Source organism: Capsicum annuum, chromosome 1, assembly GCF_002878395.1.
Source record: "Capsicum annuum cultivar UCD-10X-F1 chromosome 1, UCD10Xv1.1, whole genome shotgun sequence".
NCBI classification, from domain to species: Eukaryota; Viridiplantae; Streptophyta; class Magnoliopsida; order Solanales; family Solanaceae; genus Capsicum; species Capsicum annuum.
In genome coordinates, this window is record NC_061111.1 from 41847142 (window position 1) to 41860150 (window position 13009).

The 13009-nt window shown below is 34.7% G+C and overlaps 2 protein-coding genes and 1 long non-coding RNA gene across 3 annotated transcripts; 2 read left to right on the forward strand and 1 right to left on the reverse strand.

Moving 5' to 3' along the window:
• The first annotated feature begins 702 nt into the window (after positions 1-702).
• On the forward strand, positions 703-6881 carry LOC107872766 (flap endonuclease GEN-like 1). The gene is made up of 8 exons (XM_016719366.2): positions 703-983; positions 1720-1896; positions 2737-2907; positions 3825-4006; positions 4153-4399; positions 4580-4709; positions 5799-6265; positions 6378-6881. Exons 1-8 carry the CDS (start codon positions 789-791, stop codon positions 6618-6620), a joined length of 1812 nt encoding a protein of 603 aa, XP_016574852.1. The 5' UTR covers positions 703-788; the 3' UTR covers positions 6621-6881.
• A 2721-nt stretch (positions 6882-9602) lies between these two features.
• Positions 9603-12086, forward strand: LOC107872790 (two-component response regulator ARR14). The gene is made up of 5 exons (XM_016719395.2): positions 9603-10013; positions 10106-10323; positions 10406-10795; positions 10933-11009; positions 11442-12086. The coding sequence occupies exons 3-5, from the start codon at positions 10750-10752 to the stop codon at positions 12084-12086; spliced, it is 768 nt and encodes a 255-aa protein (XP_016574881.1). The 5' UTR covers positions 9603-10013; positions 10106-10323; positions 10406-10749.
• Positions 11182-12986, reverse strand: LOC124886795. The gene is made up of 2 exons (XR_007044207.1): positions 12862-12986; positions 11182-12209 (listed from the first exon to the last, which is right to left on the reverse strand). It is a non-coding gene; the product is annotated as an uncharacterized LOC124886795 (long non-coding RNA).
• Between the last annotated feature and the right edge of the window lie 23 nt (positions 12987-13009).

A 13009-nucleotide genomic window follows, 5' to 3' on the forward strand; every position in this document is an offset into this window, starting at 1 on the left:
ATAGTTGTAAATCAGTGAGATGAGATTAAAAAAAAGGTGAAATAAAATAAATAAGCATCATGCAAGCAATGCAAAACAATTAGATATCATCAAATAAGATTAGACATTTCTTATAAGCATAAAGAAGAGTGATGGTTGTAACTTGTGGGTGTTCATGGAACAAGTAGCGTTTAAGAACAACTACTCATTTTCAATGCACACGTTTGTTTTGAATAATTGGTTGTTATAACCATTGCTCTTTCTTATACTCATTTGATCTAGTGTTCAATTATTCCGTACTCTCATATGATGATATTTAGTCACTTTTCATTACTTGAATTTGAATTTTGATTTCAATAGTTGAATAATAACAACACACTGGTTAATAAAAGTCATTTATAAAAAAGGAATCTTCAAAATTAAATACATGGCATAATTTAAGAGAAGAGATTGAGTTAAATTAGCCGATTTGAGTTGAATAAGGGGCTGTAATTTTGTTTGTATATGTATTTAGCTAGCAAACTTTGTTTAAAATACAGAATACAACTTACTATTTTATGTAATTATGAAACAGTTACTATGAAAGTCCTAATTATGATCATAAAAGTTCGCTAGTTATGAAATTTTCCCGAAAAGTTACAACCAAATCATGGGCCGACCAAGAAATTGCTCAGCATTGGGCTTGTTTACAGGTAAAAAAAAGCCCAATATTTTTTCTGTTCTTAACAGTCGCTTGAGTTTCACAACGGCTAAAATTCCCCTTCTTCTTCTTCTTCCTCTGTTTCAATTTGCAACTCTGATATAATGAAATGGGGGTTGCTGGAAATTTCTGGGATTTACTGAAACCCTACGCTCGATCAGAAGGTTTTGATTTCTTGAGAAATAAGCGTGTTGCTGTAGACTTATCATATTGGATCGTTCAGCAAGAAACTGCACTCAAAGGCCAAATTCGAAATCCACATATACGACTCATCTTCTTCCGTACCATCAATCTTTTATCTAAGGTATGATATTAGTTACACAGCACCCCAGTTAAGAATTTGTATTCTTTTTCTTGTTTTTGAAAGAAAAATAATTGGTGGGGTTGTGTTCTTTTAATGGAAAAGAGCAAACTTGGTGAGTTCTCTTTACTTTTTCTTTTCTGTGGGGTGGGGTTGGGGGGTTGGGGTGGTATTATTTAGCTTACTTAACAAATGTATTTACGGCATATTTGACTCTGATCATCATTGTCTATACAATGTCAATCAATTATGTCTCAGTTTCATACTAGTGGAAGTAGAATATTTGTATCAACATTGTGTATTTGAATTATGTCTGTTGTTTATTGTGTTTCGATTATCAACTATTGTTTTTGTTGTTGGTCCTTTCTTGTAGGCTTTGCACTGCTTCCCTTGTTATTTGCTATGTTTTCTTTACTGTTCCCTTCTTCTTTGTACTTGGATTTGCTACACTTTGAGCCGAGGGTCTTTTAGAAACAGCCTCCCTACCTCCACAAGGTAGTGGTAAGGTCTGCATACCCTCTATCCTTCCCAGACCCCACGTGTGGGATTTCGTGCTGTGTCTTATGTTGTTGTTGTTGTAGTATTGATATGCATTGCAATATGATTTAGATAGGTAGAGTTAATGTCAAGAGCTTTTGATAATAAGATAAGAACATTCTTTGTAAGGACTATGGGAGCAAAAAATTGCTGCTTGGCGAACTTTTAAGTATTGAGGGAAGTATTGTCTGTGTTTTTGTAGTTTGGAGCATTTCCTGTTTTCGTCTCGGATGGTACTGCATCACCACTTAAGTCTCAGGCAAGGATTGCACGATTTTTTCGGACATCAGGAATTGATTTATCAAGTTTGCCAGTGGCTAAGGATGGCATTTCAATTGAAAGGAACAAGGAATTTCAGAAATGCGAGAAAGAATGTGTTGTAAGTTTGTATACTGTCACTATTTTTGTTTTGACTCTCTTATCAACATGTATCTTTGTGTTTCTTTTGATCTCAAGATTTTTCCTTTGCAGTTTAGTATGACACTGGTCTAGGGTTTTTTAATATGTAAAAGTCTTTTTCATGAACAAGTTTTTGACATCGTAGCAAGTATTGTGGCAATGGTAATTTGTTGGATAACTTACCGCCAAGAAATTGGGTAGTAGGAATAGAAAGCTATTTTGGTTAAGGAGCTATTCACATACTTTCTTTTGAAGAGCTAGTAAGATAGACCATCCCATGCTTTTAGGGAATTATAACATGTCCTAATATCTCAGTTTTCACTGACCCAACATTGGGTGAAATGATGCAAATTTTAGTCACTTTCATGTTGCTTTGTGCGTTCTCCATGAGATGCAAAAGTTTATCAAGTCAATCTTTTTAGATGGAAGGAATAATAATATACTATTATATGAAAAGTGAAGGAAACTGAGGGTTGTGTCATAATAGGAGTCCACACTTTAGGTTGCTATATGGTCAGCTCACGCAAGATCATGTATAGATATATACAACTTCCCTGTATTAGATGAGAAAAGATTATAGATTGTAATTAGTTTAGCTTGTCCTATGGAAAATACGTGGATGTTTTGTCCTAATCTCCTTACCACAAGCAGGACAGTCTCTTATTGTCGACTTATCCAATTTCCCATTACTTTTACAAGTCACCACACATGGAAGTTCCTCTTTTGATTTTTGGTGAGCTTGACCTTCCTTTCTTGCATAGCTGCTAATGTGACATGTTTCCAGTTGTTAACTCAAGTATAAATTACTATGTTCCATTAGGAGTTGCTTGAACTTCTTGGAGTACCAGTCCTAAAAGCAAAAGGAGAAGCTGAAGCACTCTGTGCGCAGTTGAATAGAGAAGGACTAGTTGATGCTTGTATTACTTCTGACAGTGATGCATTTCTCTTTGGAGCCAATTGTGTTATCAAAAACATGCAACCCAACTCCAATGTAAGTGTGCTTGGTCTCTTGTTTTGCATGAGGTCATGGTTAAACTAGGATGCTATTACACTCTCCTTTCACATGGGATTGTGGTTAAAATAGATGCTATTACAATGCTCCCAAGTATTTTTGTGTAGAGAACATATGAAAGATGCAAACTTTTTGTTAGCACGTATTTAAATGTGGTACAAACAAAACATATGACAGATATAAGCTCTTATTTTATTGTCATGTTTTACAAGGTTAGGTTGCTCTTCTTTTATTCTGTTTGTGAATCTTTTCTCCTTCTGTTTTTATTTCCTGTTTATGGGATATGGTGGGCGCACAGTCCTACAATTAGTTCTCATACATGAGCAAATGCTAGAAAAATTTTTTTAAACTAAATGAGTTATTGTTCTTACCAAAAATTGTAATAGAATAGATATATGATACCTAACTAAATAGGTGTTCATAAATAAATATAATAGTGCTAATATGTCTTTAAATTTTCTTATCATAGAGTTTGACTTCTTCGTCTTTTTTAAATATTTGTTTTACTTTTACAAAAAAGAAAGATTTATAACATCAATTACAGGGAAAATGTGATTTAGGCTCTCTTGTTATTCTATATGAATATTTGTTATATGTTTGTCATAGTTAACTATTTATAATAGTCATAAGTAACAGACCAACACTTCATATAGAGAGAAGTATTCTAGTGGTACTCTTTTGTAGTTCTTTTAGTTTCTTAGTTCATATTTAGTTTAGTACTTTTAAAATTTCACTTGCTTTCTGTCTAAATATTTTCTATCAGAAAGGGATGTGCTAGCTTTACTGTTGATAAGATTTTTCATGAACTTTGTATTGTATGAAAGACCAGTGGAGTTATTTATCTAGTGAAACAAGTTGAGAGAGTTCCATAAAGACTCATCTCATTTTTGGTGCAGGAACCATTTGAGTGCTATCACATGTTGGATATTGAATCTGGTCTTGGGCTGAGGAGGAATCAGTTGATAGCAATTTCGCTTTTGGTGGGAAATGACCACAACTTAACTGGTGTCCCCGGGATCGGGCTTGAAACGGCATGTCGTTTTGTCAAATCTTTTAGTGATGATGAGATCTTGTATAGGTTTGTATTCCTTTTGATCTGAGTGGGCAGGTGGATTATGGGGCATGGAAATTCAATTATGATATTTTCCAATTTAAGTTGTTTCTATGAAAACAATGATTAGTGGTGTGTGAGTACTCTTTACAGTTAATTGCCTGTTAATGCAGGTTGCAGGAAATAGGTGGAGGAGATCTACAAGCGTTTCAGCCTGACTTCAACTTAGACAGTAGTTCTATACCCAGTTCAGATGAGAGCCCTCGGAAGACCAAAGTGCCACATTGTTCAGTCTGTGGGCATCCCGGCAGCAAGAAAGCTCACCTCAAGTTCGCTTGTCACTACTGCAGTTCCACCACCAATGAGGGTTGCATTCAGAAGCCATTGGGCTTCAAGTGTAATTGCTCCCCATGTGATATGGTACACCTGTCAGCCTCTTGTGATTTACGAGAATGATATGTTATTCCGCCAGTCTGTCAGCCTCTTGTGATTTACGAGAATGATATGTTATTCAGCCTCATGTGATTCAGGGCATTCCTATTTCCTGCTGGTTTAGTTCTTCACTAACGCTGGCTGTGGTGTACTGGTTTTGTATGACAGAATAATAAAGAAAAAGAGCAGAAAAGAAATGAGAATTGGAAGCTTAAAGTTTGCAGAAAGATAGCCTCGGAGCAGAATTTTCCAAACAATGAGATCACAGAAATGTACTTGAACAAGCAACAGCAATATGGTGAGTGAACTGGTAATTATGCTAATAGAATTCATTTATGGTCTGCCAGTTTGTGGTGCTATTTGCTAGAGAAAGAGACTTGAGAAAACAAGTACAAACACAATTTGCATGTGAATAATTGGGTCTTCTCTTATTTTGATTTATTTAAGTTTACCTCAGTCACGACGGCATCTTATTCTTGAATTTGTTTTTGTAAATGTGAACCCACTGCTTTATAAGGAGGGAAGTAAAATTTTCGTTTTATCATTCTATCTGCTGTTTTACTCGCTAGAGCCAATGGATTTTCCACCATCCTCAGTCCTCCTTTTCTACATTTTCGGTCTTCATTTTCAGCTCTACTTGTGTGATTTTCCTAGCCTCTTGTAAACAAATTAGATATTGTGCCTAAATCAATCCAGAAAACTTGCTCAAGTAGCAAGGATATTGCCCAAGACCATAACCACCCCCACCCCCTGGCACGCTCTGGGGCTAATTAGAGTGGGAAGATATCTCATTGGCCGTGGGTGGCCCAACCGTAGTTCAACATTAGGGATAGGCCTAGCTTAAGCCTTAAAACTTAGCTCAAATTGTGAGATAAATCTGCTATATCAATAGGATTCTTGCCTTACTCTAGATTTTGGTGAGGTAAATCTGCTAATATAAACAGGAATGTTGCCTTACTCTAGATTTTCATTATTTCATGTTATGTTATTTCTATTTAGTAACTTTCTGTATTTCATATTAAGGAGTCCTCTTGTATATTTTCGACAGTCAATTCTAGCAAGTTTATTTCTTTTCTCTTATATTTTTCTATATAGTATTAGCGGCCCTATGATCTTGGTACACCTTAAAAGCTTCTGGCTGACTTTTATTTTCTCGTCCTAAGTTTACGATTGTTGTTTCTTCTATGAGACGGTTCTAACAGAAAACATTCCCTAAAACTTCCACTGTCTCATATTTGTGTAAATTTCTCTTATTTTAGTAGTCTGAACTCCGATATAAGGTGGCCTCTTGCTGCATGTTTGTCTACAATCAATTCAAAACAAGTTCCTTTTTTTTATTTTATATCTTTCTGAACCTTGTTCACCGTCATGGCAATTTTTTTTACAGATGGTGATTATCATTTGTCATGGGGAAATCCAAAGACTGATATGATAGTTGATTATCTGGCTTATTATCAGCACTGGGAGCCATCTTATACACGTCAACGAATGTTTCCTATGTTATCCACCATATTTCTAAGAGATGTGGCGTCAAATTCCAAAGATCAATTGTTAGGGGGACAATATGAATTTGACTCCATTCAGCGAGTGAAGACGAAATTTGGACATCAAGTTTACGTAATCAATTGGAAGAAACCATCACGTGAAAAGAGCAATGTAATCTGCATGCCTTCTGAAGACTCTGATACAGAGCAGGAGCCGGTAATAGCTGATGAGTCCACAGATTTACTTGATGAACCTGGTGCGCTGCAGATTCATGACAAGGATGAATGCAGCTTTTTGTCAACTGAAGAAGATATGGTGCTTGTACAGAATGCTTTCCCGGAAAAGGTGTCCCAGTTCTTGAGAGACAAGGTGAAGAATGATGTAAACTATTTCGCTACCCTACTTTGACCCCGACCACCCCCATTCCATTCAGCAAGAATGTTTGTTTTGTTTTCTAAAATGTTCATTTGTGATATCCCAGGAACTAAAAGAATCAAAATCACGTAGAAAAAGACCAATGAAGTCTGCAAATTCAGAATCACCAAGAGGTGTTCAACTCAGCATCACTAACTTCTATCGATCATCCAAGGTCCCTAGTCATGAGGCACCAGGGGAGAAAGAAGCTGGATGTTCAAAGATCAGTGCGGATACTTCTGTAGAGAGAGATAAGGAACCCATTCGGAACTACTCCAAGTCAGTTAGACGCAAGCTTTTGTTCGATTAGCCATGCAGCATTATCCAATATTTTGCATCCTGTAAATTGGTTAGCACAGTGATGTGCATATTAATCTTTATTTTTGTTATTTTCCCCATTTGGTAAATGCATGCTCACTTGTAATTGAGGTAAATGTAGGTTAATTCGTTTCTTAGGCAGCAATAGTCAGAATAATGTGCATATTATTCTTTTATTTTATTTGGTTCCCCATTTTGGTATATGCAAGCTGACCTGTTAAATGAGGTAAATGTAGATGAGCTATTTGCAGCATTGGGGCGAACTATAATAGTTCTTTTATTTTTAAGTTTTATTCTCTATACTGTGAAGTGTATAACGCCCGCACAGGTGTGTGCACAAGTGAGAAGGTAAAATGCCAGATGTGATTTAGTTTAGGGAGTGCAATTAGGGCTGTTCGGTGCACTAAGCATGGTTTAGTAAAGGGTCTTCAAGGGGTGTGATGTAATGTAGACATTCTACCCTAATACAAGCATTAATGACTGCTTCAAGGGGTGTGATGGAGACAGTAACGAGTGCTTCAAGGGGTGTGATGTAGACAGTCTACCCTAATACAAGCATTAACGACTGCTTTCATAGCTCATAGGGAGACAACTCAAATTTGTGACTGTAGGTAACACTTGTCGCTTCAAGTTTCCTTCAATTATTATTATTACAAATATATATTTATATATATTTGAATTTTGTATTTTACTGATTAGGATTTTTGAATTCTCATGAATCATGTCAAGCTTATTCGTTAAAGTAAACTAATTATATGCTTCTAAATTTGTTTCAGGGATGCAGGAAATAAATACACCTAATCATACATAGTAAAATACGGATAGAATAGGAAAAAGAGGGCCTAATTCTAATTTCTCCCCTTTACCCTATTAAAGAAATTCCCAATTCACCCATTTTAATATTTAAGCCATCCTTGTTCATCTATTCAGTTGGGGTCGTTTGGTTGGGAATGCAGTTATGTGGGGATAAGTTATGATGGGATAAATTATATTGAGATTAGTTATGCTGGGATTATATTTTATTGAGTATTTGGTTTGTTGTACTCAAAGTAATATGCATGGTATAATTTCTAAGAATAAATTAATTAATTACCAAAATACCCTCCATCTTATTTAACTTTTTTTTTATATATTTCTTTTCAAGCTTTAAATATTTATTCTAAAAAATTAAAACTTTCATCTTATTTAGCTTAATTTTTTTTGTGTGTGTGCATTTTCATGATTATATCATGTGTATTTTAAAAATGAAACTTTCATCTTATTTAGCTTTAATTTTTTTGCATGTTCCTTCCCATGATTATGCCATGTGTGTTTTAAAAAAAATCTTACTAAATCTTATTTAGTTTGAAATAAAAACTTTCAAATTAAGTTTGTTAAAGTAAAAGAAGATTTGTTGTTTATTTTACTTCAGTTAAACACATATCACTCATATAATATAGAATATTAAAATTCATTTTAATTGATATATACAATATCAATTTTCAAGTGATTAAAAAATTATTTAATTTAAAATATATAATTGAACAATGAAGTTGATTGTGAAATGATAATATGTATTAAAACTAGGCAACACCTTTGTAGTTGCTAAAATATTTTACAGATTACCAGTGAATGGTAATTATTATTATAAAATCTACTTTAATTAATCTTTTCATTATGTAGTAAGAATTTTTTGTGTCATCAATTCACAAAAATAACACTTGGAAGGAAAAAGTTGATGTTGAATTCTGTTTTTCTATGCTTAAAAAATTATAGTACCTACATTTTGTCGGATATATAAAAAATTATAGTACCTAGTTTTGATCCTTATTATGTATGAATCTAACATATTTTGATTTTTAATTTGTTAATTGTGCATTTTGATCCTTTATATAAGAAAATAGCGTATAAGTTTATAAAATTCACAAGCAATGGGATGAAAAAAAATGCAAAGTTCAATTAATAAGAGGTTAATTTTTCTTAGTCATATATTTTCGTCGTTCCAAAATAAGATATTTTAGTCTTTTTGATTTGTCATAAATTACACGTTTTAGATAATCAAGTAGATATCAATAATCTTTTTTCAATTTCAAAAGCAATAATTAGAGATTGAAGAACTAAGAGGAGATGAAAAAGATTGGAGGAATGTGTTTGTAATGGATTTGGGAATATTTTTATTATTTATAATTTTATCCAAGGATAAATTAAGGTGGGATAACTTATACCACCAAATATGAGGTATAACTTATCTCGGGACTATTATTAGCCAAACAATGTATTAAAAAATTTATCCTGGGACTATTATTTTATTTTGAGATAATTTTTCTTAATATCTCACACCAAATGATGCCTTATAAACTTATAAAAAGGTTTGTCTCAAATTCTCGTTTTTTTTCATGAAATAATTATCTTCTTGGAGCCTTTCGAGTTGTTGAATGACTAGTCAAAGTAATAATGATCGAAAAAACACATAATGACCCTTCCTTTCTCGGATGAGGTCCTCTCCTCTTCTTCCAAAGTGGATTTGGTTTAGAAGTTATTGAATGCGTTGTTCACCAGCTCCGACAAAAACAGTTCTACCAACTCCGAAAAAACAACAGCCCGTGTTCTAAAAAGGCCTTTAGAGCTTGCCGAAAACTCACGGTCTATCACCAACTTGTTAAGATAAACCAAAAAATCATGTTTATATAGACGGTGAAACCTAGAATGTTTAGGATGTGCTCCAAGTTATTTTCCAAGTAATTTTTTTTTTTTTGATCTACTATAGAAAATTTCAAGCAAGACTCATTGGGCCTACAATTACAAACATAAACATAACAGGTTTGATTGGGCGTTTGGGGGGCTGGATTGGGTGGGGTGGTGGGGGATTAAAGAAGTCATAGTATAAAAGCAACAACATACCCATTACAAACATAAACATAACAGGTTTGATTGGGCGTTTGGGGGGGGCTGGGTTGGGTGGGGTGGTAGGGGTTAAAGAAGTCATAGTATAAAAGCAACAACAACATACCCAGTGTATTCTCACCTATTGGGGTCTGGAGAGGATAGAGTGTAGAGTGTATGCAGACCATACCACTAGAAAAAATAGAGAGATTATTTTCGATAGATCCCTGGCTTAGGATCGAGTCATAGTATAAAAGCACTTAATGGAAATAATTTGTGTTTCCCGTACTCTTACAAAATACATCATCATATCCCTATTAACCACCTTACCTCCAAATTAAACATCTTCCTTGGAAACCTGCATAAACTTTTACCTCACTAAAAAAAAAAAACATGGACATCCAGGGAGTTGGTGCCAATTCATCTGATATGGGAACTAAAAATATCTGCATAGTTCTAGTCCTTGATGATTTTACTATTCATCATATTGTTTCTGATATGCTTGACAACCAAACTTATCAAGGTATATATCTACTATAAAGTTTCTACGTCTTTCTTGAAATTGTTATCTTTGTTAAATTTAACTTTGAACTCGTCTTTCTGTTTTGTTATCAGTTTTGCATGTTGAAAAAACAATGGATGCTTTGAATGTTATTTGGGAGAGAAAGAGTATCTTCAATCTTGTTTTGTTGAAAAAACAATGGATGCTTTGAATGTTATTTGGGAGAGAAAGAGTATCTTCAATCTTGTTCTTACAAACATCCACAGGCTTCATACAAATGGAGTTGACATCCTCCAAATCATTAAGAACAAACTCAATCTTCCTACCATTTGTAAGTTTTTTATGGTGATGCCTGTTTTTTTGCAATCAAGATTTTACGAAATCTGTAAAGGTGTTGCACATTTTTCCCACAGTAATGTCACCTGGTGATGAAAAATATGAAAATCAAGTCCAAGATTGTAGTGTTGCAGCATATGTTGTGAGTTTCTCAGACACAAATGAGATGAACAAGTTTTGGCAAAAGGTATTAGAGAAGGAGAAAGGTAGAAAAGCAGCAGAAGAAAATAATGATGATGAAAATGCTACAAGAATGCCTCAGAATGTAACTGCAGACACAAGTAGAGATAACACATCATCTGCTGATACTGATACAGCAATACATGCTCGTGATACGAAGGGTAAGTGAAAAGCTATCAGTGACAGAAGTGAAGAAAATAGAGAGACCGAAAAGAAACGAAGGGTTGTATGGACTCCAAAGATGCACCAAAATTTCTTGCAAGCTATTCATCAGTTAGGCCATGAAAGTAAAACCATTTCCTCCCCTTATTTTACCTGAGAGTCAATTTGTTTTTGTTCTAAATTATGTTATTGACACTTGACAGAACTATTCATGAGAGTTGATACTCATGATGTTTCTTTTTTTTTCGTAATTGATATTCAGAGGCTGTTCCTAAGAAAATAGTTGAAATCATGGATGAGCCTGGATTGACTAGAGAACATGTTGCCAGGCATTTGCAGGTGTGTTTTCATATATATTGCTATAATCTTCTGCAGAACTTTGAATCCCTTTACTATCACTTCTATCAAATTTTCATGAGATATGCTCTCCTGCAGGTTACTTTTCCTTTTTCTCCATTATCACTAGATACATTGCATTTCCTCTCCCCCCCAACCCAAAATAAGGATAATGTGAATCATAAAAGCATCATTAGTACAAAATCTCTGAGATTAATACATGAATCTCTAGTTTGAGTAAGCACATGATCAAAGCATTTAATATCTAGCAAAATCTTTGCATTAAGAGCTAGAACCTATCCCTTGTCCCTTGATGCATGTGTCACACAAGTTGATTGTCTACATTCTCAAAATCATGACATATTAAATTCTTGTGATATACTATTATGGATAGATTTTAATTGCTATTAAGCAAAAAGAGTATACTTTTTGCAGAAATATCGCTTGTGCCTTAAAAGAGCTCAGAAAAGTTCGTCTGCTTCTATCTATGATGAAATCCTATCAAATGACGCTAAAGAGAAATTCTCTCAAGTTCAACCATACCTATCTTCTCTAAATTTCAGCGCCTCGCGAGGATATTCTCATTCTATGCAACAGCCATTTCAAACATACTTCCAGCAAGGAACTGGTGGCATGAACGGTCTCTTGGATTTTGCAAATTCGCGAGAAGCAGATCATAATGCCCTGATTGGACAGCATTCAGCATTTGTGCCAAGAATAGCTCATGGTAGTAACTTCAGAGTATACGGCGACAAGAGAAAGAACATGCTTTTCAGCATCCAAAGTGGCAATGCAAACCAGCCCACAAACTCGAATTCTGGTTTGGAGTTTATTGGTTTTAGATTGAGCACAGATGGGAAATCTGTCAACTTTGGTCAAAAAGGTTTGTCTTGTGCTCTAATCCCAAATAACGCGTATTCTGGTCTAAGTTCCTCATTGTCCGAGGACTACATTCATAAGCAGCAATCTTCACCACCATTCTTGGAAACCCCTATCGAGAATACCTTAATTCAATCCTCTTCAGTTCAACCTGAGAATCTCACATTCAATCATCCTTGTAACAGCACTTCAGAACAATAGTCTCTCCTCCTATTCAATAATTCAGAGAATAAAGTATCATGTCAAATCCCAGAAATGCCCGACAACTTCATACCCCAAGAGCAGCTTTCAGCGCAGCGATCATAAGGGATCTTGAGGAATATTCTGCAACATTATTTGGCGATGAAGTATATGTGCCACCAATAGACAATTATGATTCTATAGAGCAACAATATTCTGCAACAGAGTTACCACAAGTAATGCTCGGAGTCAATAGTTTAGGTACTGAAATAGACATTAAGTCTCTGCTGGAAACAACAGAAGACAGAAGTTCACAACTAATTTGGGAGTAGAATACAACAGCAACAACAACAAATTCACTGTAGTTCCACAAGTAGTACGCAACCTTATCCCTATTATTTTGGGAGGAGAATGAACTTTAATGTTGCTGACTCAAGTTCTATTCATTCAAAGTTGTATAGTAGTTTAGAGATACCTTTTATCTCATCATGTTTATAAATCTGAATGTTCATGCCATGAACCCCAAGTTGCTAACTAGTTCCTCTAGTCTACTATGCTCCTGTATTATGATTTTCTTTTCAAATTTCTTGTCATCGATGCTTACACATTTGGTCATCATAGTAAGCAATTGTTTCTTTTTTAAATTCCCTTCAATTAACAAGTTTTATTTTAAAATTTAATTTAGGTGACATGATTTGGTGAATTGATATTGGTTAACAAGTTTTATTTGACTGATTCCGGCTAACATAAGCTACTTTGGGTAATCCTTTACAGTGTAATAGAAGAGAGCTTTTACCTGGAGCTCATGCGTTCGAGCCGTGCAAACAACCTCTTGCGGAAATGTTGGCTAAGATATCTAACCTTTCCTCGGATCCCGCACACATCAGAAGCTTAGTATACCGAGCTGCTTCTTTTTTAGAGCTTTGACATAAAATATTAAAGAA

What these genes read in the sequence shown, in the direction of transcription:
- LOC107872766 (XM_016719366.2), top strand. Translation starts at nt 789, where the DNA reads ATGGGGGTTGCTGGAAATTTCTGGGATTTACTGAAACCCTACGCTCGA. An exon ending in GAACAAGCAACAGCAATATG is followed by an intron (nt 4,710 to 5,798) that starts GTGAGTGAACTG and finishes TTTTTTTTACAG; the next exon opens with ATGGTGATTATCATTTGTCA. An exon ending in CCCAGTTCTTGAGAGACAAG is followed by an intron (nt 6,266 to 6,377) that starts GTGAAGAATGAT and finishes GTGATATCCCAG; the next exon opens with GAACTAAAAGAATCAAAATC.
- LOC107872790 (XM_016719395.2), top strand. Translation starts at nt 10,750, where the DNA reads ATGCACCAAAATTTCTTGCAAGCTATTCATCAGTTAGGCCATGAAA. An exon ending in TCATCAGTTAGGCCATGAAA is followed by an intron (nt 10,796 to 10,932) that starts GTAAAACCATTT and finishes ATTGATATTCAG; the next exon opens with AGGCTGTTCCTAAGAAAATA. An exon ending in ATGTTGCCAGGCATTTGCAG is followed by an intron (nt 11,010 to 11,441) that starts GTGTGTTTTCAT and finishes TACTTTTTGCAG; the next exon opens with AAATATCGCTTGTGCCTTAA.